The 13,369-nt window shown below is 51.6% G+C and overlaps 2 protein-coding genes across 4 annotated transcripts in view; one reads left to right on the forward strand and one right to left on the reverse strand.

The window, feature by feature from the left end:
- EYA3 (EYA transcriptional coactivator and phosphatase 3) overlaps window positions 1-4,293 on the forward strand; it is a 99,369-nt gene extending 95,076 nt beyond the window's left edge. For all 3 annotated transcript variants that reach the window (XM_026014346.2, XM_026014347.2, XM_072750585.1), the window contains one exon: window positions 177-4,293. In XM_026014346.2, coding sequence (XP_025870131.1) covers window positions 177-257 — 81 coding nt within the window. In that variant the 3' untranslated portion in view covers window positions 258-4,293. The remainder of the gene's footprint in view (window positions 1-176) is intronic.
- Window positions 4,294-6,888: 2,595 nt separating this feature from the next.
- On the reverse strand, window positions 6,889-13,159 carry XKR8 (XK related 8). The gene is made up of 3 exons (XM_026014524.2): window positions 12,750-13,159; window positions 10,342-10,538; window positions 6,889-8,490 (listed from the first exon to the last, which is right to left on the reverse strand). Exons 1-3 carry the CDS (start codon window positions 13,040-13,042, stop codon window positions 7,781-7,783), a joined length of 1,200 nt encoding a protein of 399 aa, XP_025870309.2. The 5' UTR covers window positions 13,043-13,159; the 3' UTR covers window positions 6,889-7,780.
- Window positions 13,160-13,369: the final 210 nt, after the last annotated feature.

The following is a 13,369-nucleotide window of genomic DNA, read 5'->3' on the forward strand; positions in this document are numbered from 1 at the left end:
ATCCTGGCGTGTACAAAATCCTTACACATGTGACTGACTTGATCCTGTAACAGCCCTATAAGGTGGGCAGGAGGAGAGAGTGTTCCCAAGTATCTTGGGGAGAGGAAGAGGTATATATAGGTAAATATAAGTTCGCAAAAGAAGTTGGGCTAATCAACTGTCCTCCTATCTTCCAGCACAACATGCCTTTCTGGAGAATCACAAACCATGGAGACCTAGTGTCCCTCCACCAGGCTTTGGAGCTTGATTTTCTCTGAGAACTGGAATGAAGACCTTTCCCCATGAGCTCCTTTTTATTCCTCAAGGGAGCTAGAGACCGGAACCATCTGGGAACTCTCTCTCTGTCTCTGTCTCTGTGTGTGTGTGTCTCTCTCTCTTTCTCCATGGAATGCTGGCGAGAACACAATCAGAACCAACAGCTGCAAGGGACGAAGCTTTTTTTTTTTTTGCCAAGAGTGAGCTGCAGCCCTGTGTTCATCCTCGTAGAGGCAGGAGACAGTTGGATTGAGAGAACAATAGACTCACCGCAGCTACAGTGCTTTTAATTCTTCTGTTTTTTGTTTCATTTTATTTTGTCTCAAAAAAATGAAGAAAAGAAAAGGAAATTCTTGGGGCAGAGTTGCACTCTTAGTTCGTGCCCAGTTTGAGAACTGTTCTGGACTTGCGGTAACAGGATAAACATGGCAGACTTTTGTGATACCATCTCTTGCAGTCTTTGTAATCTCCTTAGCTCTAGAAAATATTCCCAGGGAATGTATATGTTATTTTTATAGTTAAGGGTCTGGTCTCTGAAGCAGGTTTTCCCTCCTTTCTTTTTCTAGCAAGAAAGGGGTGTGTAAAGTTTCCTTGGAAAATAGCAATTGAAATATCTAAAATACCTCTCTGTGACAGTAGCACCTCTTTAGCTGCTCCAGTGGTCTGCTCTCTAGGGTGGTTTCCTTCCCGTTCTTCCATCTCCTAGTTTGCTGAACTGTGGGGCACTGAATACTGATTAACTTTAGGCTTTGGTATTTCCCATCCTAGAAGCCTTAGTCCCCATCCCAATCCCTGTTCCCCTTTAACCAAATGGCACAACTCTAGAAATGCCCCCTTTTAAGACAGTAAATTCTAAGCCTTCAGCTTGACTTTTATTCAAAGACTGCATCCCAGAGGGCTTACCTCCAAACTGTAGGGAAAGGACTAAGGCTTCTGAGGAATTTCTGCTTCTTTGGCTCTTGAAACAAGAAGATTCCACCTTTTCCTCCTGCAGAGAAGCACACTTCCCAGCAGACACCCCTACAACCTTCTCTTCCTTCTTAGTCATCAGTACTAGACTCTTACCCCTTTCCTGCCCCCTGTACCTCACATCCACTTCCATGCAGCTCTGGCCAGTCCCTCAGCTTTGGATCTAAGAAGTTAAGTCTAAAAACAGACTTCTAACTACATTTGACTTCCTTTGAAGCCCTTAAGCCAAGAAAGGTATTTTGGGCCTATATTTACCCAAATCTCTGCCTGAAACTGAAGAACAGATTGCTGTGATCAAAACCCATTTTTCCCATGGAACACCCTTCCTGCTTCTCAAATCTTGTTCTAAAATGGGAAACTAGAAGGCCAGAAAGACTTTCCTGATTTAAATGAGAGTGCTGGAACCCTACTCCATGCCTGAAATTTTAATCCTGGGCCAAATGCAGGAACATCTCACCCTGACCTCTGGGAAGATTGGTGGGTGCCAGGCAACTAATCCCAACCTTGCAGCCTAGCTGTGTCTGGATGCTCCATCTCTCCAAGACCAATGTGGGCATCTGCTCAGGACAAAATTCCTAGAGCTGAGGAAGTTCAGCCTCTCCCAGACGGCATGAAGAAGCGATCATATAAGCACCTCAGGTGTGTAGTCTGGGTCCTCAGCAGGAGGCATCCCTTGACCAACCCCAGCTGTAATTGCTCACCCCTAGAGATTCTGCATATCCATTTCCAGAGATGTTGCGGCACAAAGGGGCCCGGCTCCTTCCAATGCCAGGCCACCCAGATGGCAACAGACAAAGACTGACTGATAGACACATTCCTTCAGAGCTCATTGAGAAAGTGCTCCATTACTCAATTTTAGGGAAGCAGTTTTGGGGGAGGAGCTGAAGTCAGTGCTTATTACTTAGCTGCGTCTCTGACCCAGTCTCCTTTGGCAGGTGGGGAAGATATGAGGCATGTAGTCTGAGGCCAGCCTTCTGTGGTCTGTGTTCAGCATAGTTATCCACATGCTGCTCTGCTTTGCTTGATAATTGACCTTAGAAAGCTCTATGAGGGGCCTTTCTTCCAGGCCCCAAGCTCTCCCCATACTGACAGTATAACTGTTGGTTCTCTGCACTGGACATAGGCCATGTAGTTGGTGCTGTACTTCAGGCTTTTGAGGCTGTGGAATGGTACCCCCATCATGCACACAGGTCCACACACAAACACTTTCCTCTCCCTGCCCTTTGGGAGAAGCTCTTTATCCCTGTAATATGACTTGGACTCCTCTTTCAATGGCATTTATCCCCCACTCCCCACCCTTGCCCTGACTGCCTGCAAAAGGAACTTGAAATTGGCTACAAGAGGTGAGGAGCTCTACTGAGCAGAGCAACCTCTGCTTTTTTTTTTCTTTTTTTGATGGTTGCTGCCCTCGTTATAGGACAGACAGAAAATGAGAGCTTCCTGATTCCTCTTTGCCAAAATGAGTTGTCCAGGGAACACAGTGTCCTCCTTTTACCCTGTGTTTTCTTCCTCCCCAGCACAAAGAGCTGGAAAGGAAAATAAGTGGGTAGCACCAAGAGTTCTTAGAAGCTCAGGGCAAAAGGATACCATGAGTCATTTCTTCAGGGGGAAACCCTCTTTGCTAGAAAGTATACCCTTGAAATTGGCCATGTGATCAGTCTTTCCCCCAGCTGGGCACTGTGGGTTCTACAAAATGGGTCTGCACATTTCACAGTGAGGACTGTCTCTGGTATGGGACCTGGAGTTGTCAGATGTGTCCTGGGTTTAAGAGGTGGCTTGACTTTTCGAATGTAAAACTGACTGTGCCTTAGCATCACCCTGTCCAATGCCCCTGGGGCAGCTGGTGGTGTCCAGGAGAATAGATGCCTGTTCCAAATTTAGATGCCTATTTGGGCTTTTATTTGGTTTGGGGTGTTCCTGTCTTCTGCTCTGTAAGTTGGGGGGCAAAGCTAGTGTCCCGGGATACCTGTGCCACAGCTTGTTCAAAAAGTTTATACAAACTCACTTTTAAAGCTCCAAGTAGATTCTGATTGGCAAACTCTAGCTGCAGCGTATGGAGCATCTAGATGTTCACTACCTTGAATGGGTGTCAGTGCCACTGAACCATGGGGGAGAGGGGGGGGGGGCCACATGCTTCCTCTTCCTGGGAGAATAAAGGTCTAAGCCAAGGGTGGTGAGCTTGGGCCTTCCTTTCCTCACTCCTATAGAAGGGGGCTAGTTAAGGCCCTTCCTAAGCAGGCTTCTATTTCTTACAACTAAATTGGCTTCCTTTTTCATCCAAAACTTGGAACTCCCCAGATGTTCACACTTACAAAGAAGCTAAATCTGAATTCTGAGACTCTAAAATATCTTAAACTATGAGAGAAAAATCTCGTTCTGTCCCATCCCCGATTTGCAGTCCCTCTGCCCCTTCCTCTCCTCTGAGTTAGCTCCAGCAAGCAAGGCTCCGTGGCTAGTTCCTAATGCACTGACGGGAGCCATCTCATTAAGGACAACTTTTACTCAAAACATGACCCTCTGGACCTCAGATGCCTCATTTAGCAGGAAAAGGCATTGAGTGGATCAGATATATTTATGTGACTGCGGGCATTCGTGGCTGTGTAGAGTCCTTGACCATAATGTTATATGTAATGGGAACTATCTTATAAACTTGAAAAAAATAAAGTTTTTATTTTCTATACAGTTTGCTCCTGTGTCTTTTCTGAGTAGGATCAGCCCAGTTGCCCAGCTAAGTAGGCTAAGTAGGGCTTCATAAAAAAACCTGAAGAGCTCATTAGAAAGATGGCACCCTTCAATAACCCAGTCATCCATTTCATCAAAAACAAAAACAAATTAACCCATTTGGTATAAATAAATGTACATGGGGAAATAAATATTTTAAAATAACTTGCAAGGGAAAGTTTATTAATTGTTTCTAAAACCTATTGCTTTTTAAAATTTAGGACTGGAATGATAAGAGGTTTCATTTGCTGTCAAATGTGCTGAAATATAATTATTAAAGAGAAATCGATACCTTGCTGTGATGAGCTTAAAATGCAAAAGCAATAAAACTGACAAACTGATATCAAACCTCGCTTGATTTGGCCTGATTTCCTGTCACATCAACTACCGTATCTCATTTCATTTCTTCATATTTGGATCTGTCACTAACTTGTCTGGGAAACAGTCGAGAATCCCTTTGCCTTTTATTCCAACGAAGGAGGCCGGAATTCGAGTCTAGCTTCTAAGTACACGCGTCAGACTCTAAGATGTATTTTCCTCCAAATTAATTCCCCTTTAGAAAAGGGACTTACCTTATATTCTAGGCTTTAAATGTTTGCACCAGAAGGTACATATTTCTAGCCACATCATAGTTGAAGCAAACTTGTTAGTTGTTACATCTTTACTTGGCCGTAAGTACAAATACTAGAGTATTATTTGCTTTTTAAGCACTAGGAGTAAACATCTCGTGTATAGTAAGTATAACATCTGTGTATTTCTCAAAAACCTTTTACTGGCAGGTACAAATTAGTAATTCAGGATGGTTTTATTCTTCAAAAACAAGTTTCTTGACCTTTAAAAAAAAATTCTTGGTGGGAATCTTGAAAGGCAATTTCTAACTGCAAATAACGTCACTGTCATCTTTTTTTTAAAAATATAATTCTGGGGATCCCTGGGTGGCGCAGCGGTTTGGCGCCTGCCTTTGGCCCGGGGCGCGATCCTGGAGACCCGGGATCGAATCCCACATCGGGCTCCCGGTGCATGGAGCCTGCTTCTCCCTCTGCCTGTGTCTCTGCCTCTCTCTCTCTCTCTCTCTCTCTCTCTCTCTCTCTGTGACTATCATAAATAAAAATTAAAAAAATATATATATATAATTCTGTAAGCTTTATATACAAATGAAGTGACTGTTTCATTCCATAGATTTAGGTGTTACACTCTATGTTTTAATTTAGGTACATACTACCATTATTTGGCAATTTAGTGATTATAGACGAGAGTTTCACCAAAACATTAAAAACACATCTTTGGGATTTTTGTCAGGGGAAAGTAGGGAATTGCCTAAACCTGTGTCTTCTATTTGGGCATATATGGCATCTCCCCTGAACCTAATCTCTACATATAACAAGAAGCTTGGAAGAGTAAATAACGTCAATCTTTGTTTCAGTGAAACCCTTAGGACCCATGTCCAAGGCTAGGTTAGGCACTAAATCCACCCTCTAGGGTCTCAACCCTTGATTTGAGAGAAATTCTAATGATTTCACTTATGGATGTGTTTATATGTATTTAAATATATTTGATTACAAGAATGGTCCCTTTTCTGAGGCCTTTATCTCCTGTAAGAGATGATAAAGATAACAGATGGTAGTTTTTACCACCTTTTTTTGTTACAATTAAGTCAGCAACCATGTTGGCCTTTTTACTGCTCCGTGATACTTTTTTTTTTTTTTTTTTTTACGATAGTCACAGAGAGAGAGAGAGACTGAGAGAGAGAGGCAGAGACACAGGCAGAGGGAGAAGCAGGCTCCATGCACCGGGAGCCCGACGTGGGATTCGATCCCGGGTCTCCAGGATCGCGCCCTGGGCCAAAGGCAGGCGCCAAACCGCTGCGCCACCCAGGGATCCCCTAAAGATTTTATTTATTTATTCATGAAAGACAGAGAGAAGCAGGCTCCCTGTAGGGAACCCTATGCGGAACTCAATCCCAGGACCCCAGGATCACACCCTGAGCTGAAGGGATGCTCCACCACCGAGCCACCCAGGTGCCCCTGGTCCGTGATATTCAAATCTGGAAATCACTGGACAACATGATCCTGGAGATCCTTTCCACCTTCCCTTTCTATGTCAAAAAGCACCATCATCATCTCCCCAGGGCTCCCCCTCCCACACCCCACCCATCTCTCATCCTGGGCCTGCCCATAAAGCTGCGCAAGCCTCCCGCCGGACACTGCTGATTTGGTCCTTGGGACAGTGTGCATCTGGATGCTCCTCGCCCTCCCTCCTTTAGGGCTGAATCCGTTTCTCAGGGAGGCCTTCCCTGGCCATTCTACACAAAACCTAACCCCCACCCACAGCCCACATTCACCCTCTCCCTGTGCCCTCCCCCACATCTATGCTATCTCCAACAGTTTGACTTCTGTTTATTGTGTCTTCACTAAAAAGAATACTAGAACTTAAACTGTCTTGGATCCCCTCACATGGATGACCGCCACTTTTTTTTTTCTGTCTCTGTGCCCTTTCCCTGTTCCCTGGTTTCTCCAACCACAGATCTTCCAGAGCAACAGAAGTCCCACCGCCCTGGCATCATTGCCCACACCCACATCCCCGAAGCTGCCTCTTCACTTACACCCTCCCTGAGCTCCCAGCACAGGTACCTTTCTTCACCCGGGCTCTGGGACTCACTTCGTGTTAGCAGAGGTGTCTGTGGCTACTCCAGCCAGGCCTAGCAGCAAAGCTGCATGCACTAGGGTCGGTCCAGATCTGGGTTCTGATGCCCGCCTGGCAACAATCAACCCCACAATGGCTTACCAGCTCCTGAAACTTGGAAAACAAGGTTGAGAAATCCTGCCTACACCAGCCCTCTTGTCTGGTCCCAGGGCCCTTACCAATTCTAAGGATGGACTTCATGTCCCTGGACCCTTCTTTCCAAGTGTCTTTGAACACTGTAGATTTAATGACACAACCAGGTTGGAGGGTTTCATGAGGTTTTAATAATAATACTGTTAAACAAAAACAACACATACACGTCCTTCACTTGCAGAGACACATATGCACACCCCTTCTCTTCCTCTCACATAGACTCTGAGGTAGAAAGTGTACTGCCTAAAGTATAAAAATACTCTCCGGGCTGAGGCATGGCCCAGACAACAGATTCACAAGCACTTGGTTGAAAGGTGGCTGCGTGAGAGCAGGGCCAGAGGCTGGGCCAGCTGTACCGAGGCCTTGGGGAGGCTGCCAGGGTGGCCAGTTGGACACCCCTGGCTTCCCGCATGGCAGCCTACTCAGGAGTAGCTGGAGAGGGCAAGGCATGAAGCTTGGGTGGCAGCTCATCTTGTTCCAGGTTCCAAGGATAGAATATTCCAGGCACAGAAGTTGCTCTCGGTAAACATTTGTCAGATGAACAGAGTGACAGGTGGGGCAGAAAGGAAGATTCTGAACAAGTCCCGGAGATCCTGGGCCTTCTAGCCCAGGATCGGGGAGCCGGGCGCTGGGACAGCACCTTCACCAATTGGTTTAGAGGTGGCCAGGGAGGTGAAAGGCCAGCTCTAGGAGCCTTGGGGAACCAGCTCTACTGGCTGGCGGGGTGGGGGTAGGGGGTGGGGCAGGGGGTCTCTTCTTTCCTCCCAAAGTGTCTTGTACGTAATCGGAGCCCATGACTCCCAGGGCCCAGCCGTCCTCATCTTGTTCTCATCCTTGAAGCCAGGCCTCTGTCTTACTCAACTCTGGTCGCCAGTGCCCGGCACATCAGGCAGTAAGTGCTTCTGGGATGAATCAACACCCATAGCAGCAAAATTAGCTTATCTTCTGCATTTTACCAGTTGATTCCATCTGTTCTGAACCTGCTGGGTCTGGCCTTGCCTCAAAGGACCCCATTCGCCTCTCCCTTCTGTGGCAAAGCAGCCTCATCCCTGACCCTGGGGAAAAAGCTCTGAGCCAGCTGGGCCATGCGCCTGTTCTGAGGCAGTCTACGCCACTCAAGGGAACGGAGGCCCCAGGCCCCATCCACCTGGTCGGGCTCCTGGCGACATCTAGGGTGCAGCCAGCGGTAGTACACAAGCCGTAGAGCCAGGCCCAAGAGGAAGCAAATGCCACTCACAGGCAGCAGCATCTGCAGTGGGATCCCGCTGGGCAGCCAGGCGATGTGGGTCACCCAGGTGACCACCAGGAGAACGCTGTCACTCAGGAGGAACACCAGGTGGATGGTGGCGCGGCCTCGGGTGCGGCCCTCAGCCACGTTGAACCAGGAGAAATAAAGAATGGTGGCCACCGTTGCCCGGTACAGCCACTCAGAGCAGGAGTCTGGCATGAAGTCTGTGCCCTGAAGCCAGACCCAGAACAGCAGCACCAGCCACAGCCCCAGGAAGTGCAGGGCCACATAGTGGGGGAAGAGAGCTGAGAAGAGGGCCACGGCCAGGACTCGGGGCCACAGCAGCAGCAAGTTCCACAGGAAGTAGACCACAGAGGAGCCCAGCCCCAGGAGCGACTTGGACGGGAGGCAGGTGCGCAAGGCCCGGTGGTAGTCAAGCAGCGCCCACGAGATACCCACGAAGGACGTGCAGATGCCAACCCCTACAGAGAGTAAGCAGAAAAAGGTGAGCCCTGTGGGCAGCCTGCCCGGCACTCCCTAGGGGTTGCAGACACCACGCGACCTCATAGCCACCCTGAGGAGGGTGCGAGAGCCCCCGACTGCTGAAGGGAAACCACAGCTGGGTAGCACCTGTTCACACAACCAAAACCAGAGCTAGGACCCAAATACGGAGTCTGCCCTTTGCCACAAGGCTTTACTTTTCAGGTGCTAGCATGGAGCTAATTCTTCCAGGATTTGGGGTGGGGGACTGTGTGACTTACATACCCGCATCTGCACCCCTGTCACCCAGCATCTGGCACCTTGGGCCCTGGCCACATCCTGAGCATCTTCTAGGGCCCTGTAACCCTTTCCCAGAAGAGCCCAGCCTTTCTGGGGCCTGAAAACCAACAATCCCAGTTTCCTCTTTCGTAGTCTCAGAAACGGAAGCAGGAAATCCCAGGGGTGGCAACAGGCGGGTGGCTGAAGCTGCCCTCCAGGTCAGGAGGACCGTCCCTGCCATACAAACAGAACATCCCAGCTCAGGCTGGGCCTTCGTTTTGTTTTTGTTTTTGTTTTTGTTTTTTTATTTATGATAGTCACACAGAGAGAGAGAGAGGCAGAGACACAGGCAGAGGGAGAAGCAGGCTTCATGCACCGGGAGCCCGACGTGGGATTCGATCCCGGGTCTCCAGGATCATGCCCTGGGCCAAAGGCAGGCGGCAAACCGCTGCGCCACCCAGGGATCCCCTGGGCCTTCGTTTTGATTTTTCAATGCTCAGAGTTTACGATGGAGATCCTATCCCACCTCCTGGGTGCCCAGGCTGGACAAGAAGCACTAGGACCTCTGAGGAGGGATGAAAGCAGCACTGGAACGTTTCTGGAATGCTTCCTCCCCTGCCCCTTCCCACCATCAACAGAGGTTTACTGGGAACCTGTTGTGGCCCAGGAGGCCACTGCCCCACCTCCCCCCCCCTCCGCCCCACCTCGGGAGCAGATCTGTGGCAACGTCCCTTCTGACTACCCCATGCTAGGTCTCAGCGGGGCCGATATCTCACAGTCCCCCTAGCATGCTGCATTCGCTGACCTGGACAAGCTTAGCCCACAGTATCCGCTAGGCCAGGAGCACGTGCCCTGCAAGCTCCAGCTTGACTATCCCCTAGAGTCACCAATCCTGACCCCACGCACCCCACCCCACTCTGCAGGTGACCTGTAGCACCTCACCCACTCTGTCTGTCTGGAGTCTTAGCACAGTAATTATCTATTGCCTTGTCTCGGAGCTCCTTCACGGTATAAAACATTCTGCTCCCTTGGGGTCCCCAGCAGCCCAGGACCTGGCACATAATAGCAGCCGAATAAATGTTGGTTAAATAAAAAGTCAGAAAAATCTGTCTCTTCCCTCGCTCCCTGCCACCCCTGCATGTACAGTGGAGACTGTCCCCAGGGAGCCCTGATCTAGACACCCACATCGCTCCAACAGACGAAGCACGTGCCCAGTGCCCAGTGCCACGTGCCCTGGAGCAGATCACTTCACCTTTCAACACCTCTTTGCCCTCATGTGACGTGGAGAGCACGTGAGCCTACAGGGCTGCTGTGCATGTGAGCGATGTCAACAGGAGAGCACCTCCCACAGTGCCTGGCTGATGGCAGGCCCTCAATCATCACGGCCACCATTCCTGTCATTTGTCCTAATTCAGGAGGCTAAGGAGGAACTTCCAAATTGGACTCGGACCTTGCCTAAGGGACATTCTCTTATTTTCTAAGCAGCCTTTACAAAAGAGTTAAAACACTCATGACGTTCATCAGAAGCTCTCCCAAGCCACCACAGGGGGACTGGCCACGGGCCCATCACTCACACTGGTAGGACTCGGCCCGGCCGCTCTGCAACACAATGGCCAGCAGCAGTGTGAGCTGTGGAGTCGTCTCCAAAAAGGTCTCAAAGAGCCGCAGCATGCTGATGTCCAGGGTCAGGAAGTCGGCGTAAGCCAAGTCAAACTCCGAGGGCGCCTCCTGCCGCCACACCAGGAGCCCCTGCTGCAGCCCCTGCACACACCTGGGGGGGCAGACACGGATGCCCCCAGGGGCCAGGTTAGTGTGTGTTGTCGTCCCACCTTCCCTCACCCACTGGGTCAATGCAGGTGGCCTCCAGTCCTAGTTTGTCACTTACATGCTGAGGGGCCTTGGGCACAAGTGACTTAACCTCCCTGAACTTGCTTTTTGTCGTAGAATGGGGAGCAGTACCAGCTACCAGGGCTCCAGCTGGCCGGGGTGTCCTAAGGTCATCACAAACCATTTACTCCTGACAACATTCCCATTTAACGGATGGGGAATAGGCCCAAAGAGCTAATCAATGGTGGAAACAGGATTTGGCCCCAAAGCTGTGTGAATTTCAAAGGTTTACTGTGAAATTGCTTCGGGCGATAGTTCTCAAATATTAGCAACCATAAGATTTTTCTTAGGATTCTGGGGGCGGGGGGGAGGGTGGAGTGGGGAGCCATTGAGAGCTTGTGAGCACAGACAAGATAGGTCAGATGGTGCTGCAGGAAGATTACCCTGGCTGTGGAGAAGAGGAAGGGGTGGAGGGGTGAGCCCTCAGCTGTGACAGCACAGATCTATTTAAGAGGACTGTCCAGAGTAATGGACATGGAGACAGAGGCAGAGTTAAAGGGGTCCAGAGGTTGGCCAAACAGGCCTGGGTGACCCACTGGCACTGGCATGAGGTGGTAGGAAGATGCACCACGATCTCCCCCACAGAGCTGATCTCAGCGGGCTACTGAGCCCACTCAGTCACAGCAAATTCAGTCATCTACTGTCACTTCCCCCTGGATGGACTTGACAACACACCAAGGGAGCAGGGCGGGTAGGCCCAGGCTGGGGCTCCCCCCTCAGCAAAAGCCTCTGCCCCTGGTCCCCCAAGGCCCTTGCCTCAGTCTAGTCAAAGAGACCCCATTTTCAAAACCAAAGTGTAGGAAAGTCTGCTGGCCTCGTGCTCAGCAGAAATAGGAGAAGGGAAGATGCATGACACAGTTACGGATTCAGGGCTCCGCGAGGCCTGCCAGGACCCGAATAACTGCACTCCTTCGCGCCCGCCCAGCATGTTACTGATGCCTGTGCAGCCCCTCGGGCAAAACTGCAATATCAAAGCTCCTCTTGTCCACTCCTTAAGACCCGATGCAGCTTTGTCAAAGCAAGACCTGGAGAGAATCTGTAAAATCGATTCAAGAGCAGATCCTGGCTCCAGCCACCCCATCCCAACCCAGACCATATGTGTCCTGACTCCATCCCATGACTCTGATCCCTTGCTTTCAGTTTCTTCATCTCTAGAGGGCCCTGCCTGTTCAGGGGAGGAGTACAACCCACACAGATTTTCTGGAACCCAGCCTGTGTCCAGCCCTGGCTGGCTCAAGGGACATGAGTGAGTCAGACCCCATGTTGCTCTTTCACTTGCTCTGGGGGTGAGAGGTTGGGGCAGAGAGAACAAAACTCGGAAAGAAGGATTGAAACAACAAGCTCTGCTCTGGGGGTCAGGGCTGCTGAAGCTCCCCGCACCCCCCGCCACACACAACCCCGCTCCATACACGGTGACCCAAGTGATCAAGCCAGCTGACATTTGTTGAGTGCTTACTCAAAGCAACTTACAGATCTTATTTCATTTAATCTCTACTAAAAGAGGCAGGCGCTACAACCATCCCCACTGAACAATGAGTAAACTGAGACCCAGAGGCTCCAGTAACTTGCCTGAGGCCCCACCCAGGGAAAAAAGGAACTTTTTTTTTTTTTGTATGGAAAATATAAGGAGTCTGCCGTTACCCTAGAGCCCACCAAGAGCCCAGCACCATACTAGGCACCTCAGCTCTTGCCTCCACTCCCCACAAGAGGCCGCCTGCCAGACCTGTTTCTACATCACTGTTGCCTTTTCAGAGAAGAGGAAAAAGGCTTCGAGAACGCAGGCCTGAGGCCACAGACGGTGAATTAGCGAGGACTGGAGCCCAGAGAGGCCTGACTCCAGACCATGTGCCTCAGTTTCTTCCCCGGGGTTGGCAGGAGGGTAGGGCTAGAGGAGGAGCTCAGAGGGCTGTCTGCCGGCCTGGCCTCTGTGGCTTTAGGGGCGGGGAGCTCACCTGTGGGCAGGAGTGCCCACAGGGCTTAGTTTCCTCTCCTGGGTCCGGATCCTCCCTTCCGCCCCCTTCGCGGTGTCGCGGCCCTCCCCCGGGCTAGCAGCCCGCGGCGCCTGCCTCCCTCTGCCCGAGGGCGTGGTGCTCACCTGTACAGGTAGCCCAGCTGCAAGAGGTGCAGCAGCGCCAGGCAGCGACCCGGGGGCTGCGGCGCGTGCAGGCCGGCGGGGTCGGCGCGCAGCCAGAGCCAGCTGAAGAGCTGCAGCGCCACCGAGGCGAGGCCCAGCAGCGCCAGCACCAGCGCGGCCCACAGGTAGCGGCCGCTGACCACGTACTGGCCCGCGGCCCACAGGTCGGCGCCCAGGTCGATCAGGAAGGCGGCGGTGCCCCCAAAGCCCAGGACCACGTCCCAGAGGAGCGCGGCGCGGGGTGACCAGGGCATGACCCGCCAGCCGCTCCCCCTCCTCCTCCTCTGGGCTCAGGCCCGCCCTCGGGGCCCGGGGTCGCGGCGGCAGGAAGGAGGCGGGCGCAGCCCTAGGGGCCGCCCAGGGCCCGGGCCTCCTGGGCGGGACTTCCCCGCCCCGCCCCGTCCGGGGAGGAGCGAGGCCCGCGGACCCCGCGGCTGGGGGCGCCCGCGATGCGGCCCGCGGCCGTCGGCGCCCCGGGAGGCCGGCCCCGCCGCGCCCGAGGGCCGCTGGGCCCGAAGACCGCCCGGCCCCTCCGTCCGTCCTTAGCCTCCCGGACTGCTCTTCGCCTCGCTTTGCGATGG

Source organism: Vulpes vulpes, chromosome 2, assembly GCF_048418805.1.
Source record: "Vulpes vulpes isolate BD-2025 chromosome 2, VulVul3, whole genome shotgun sequence".
Lineage (NCBI taxonomy): Eukaryota > Metazoa > Chordata > Mammalia > Carnivora > Canidae > Vulpes > Vulpes vulpes.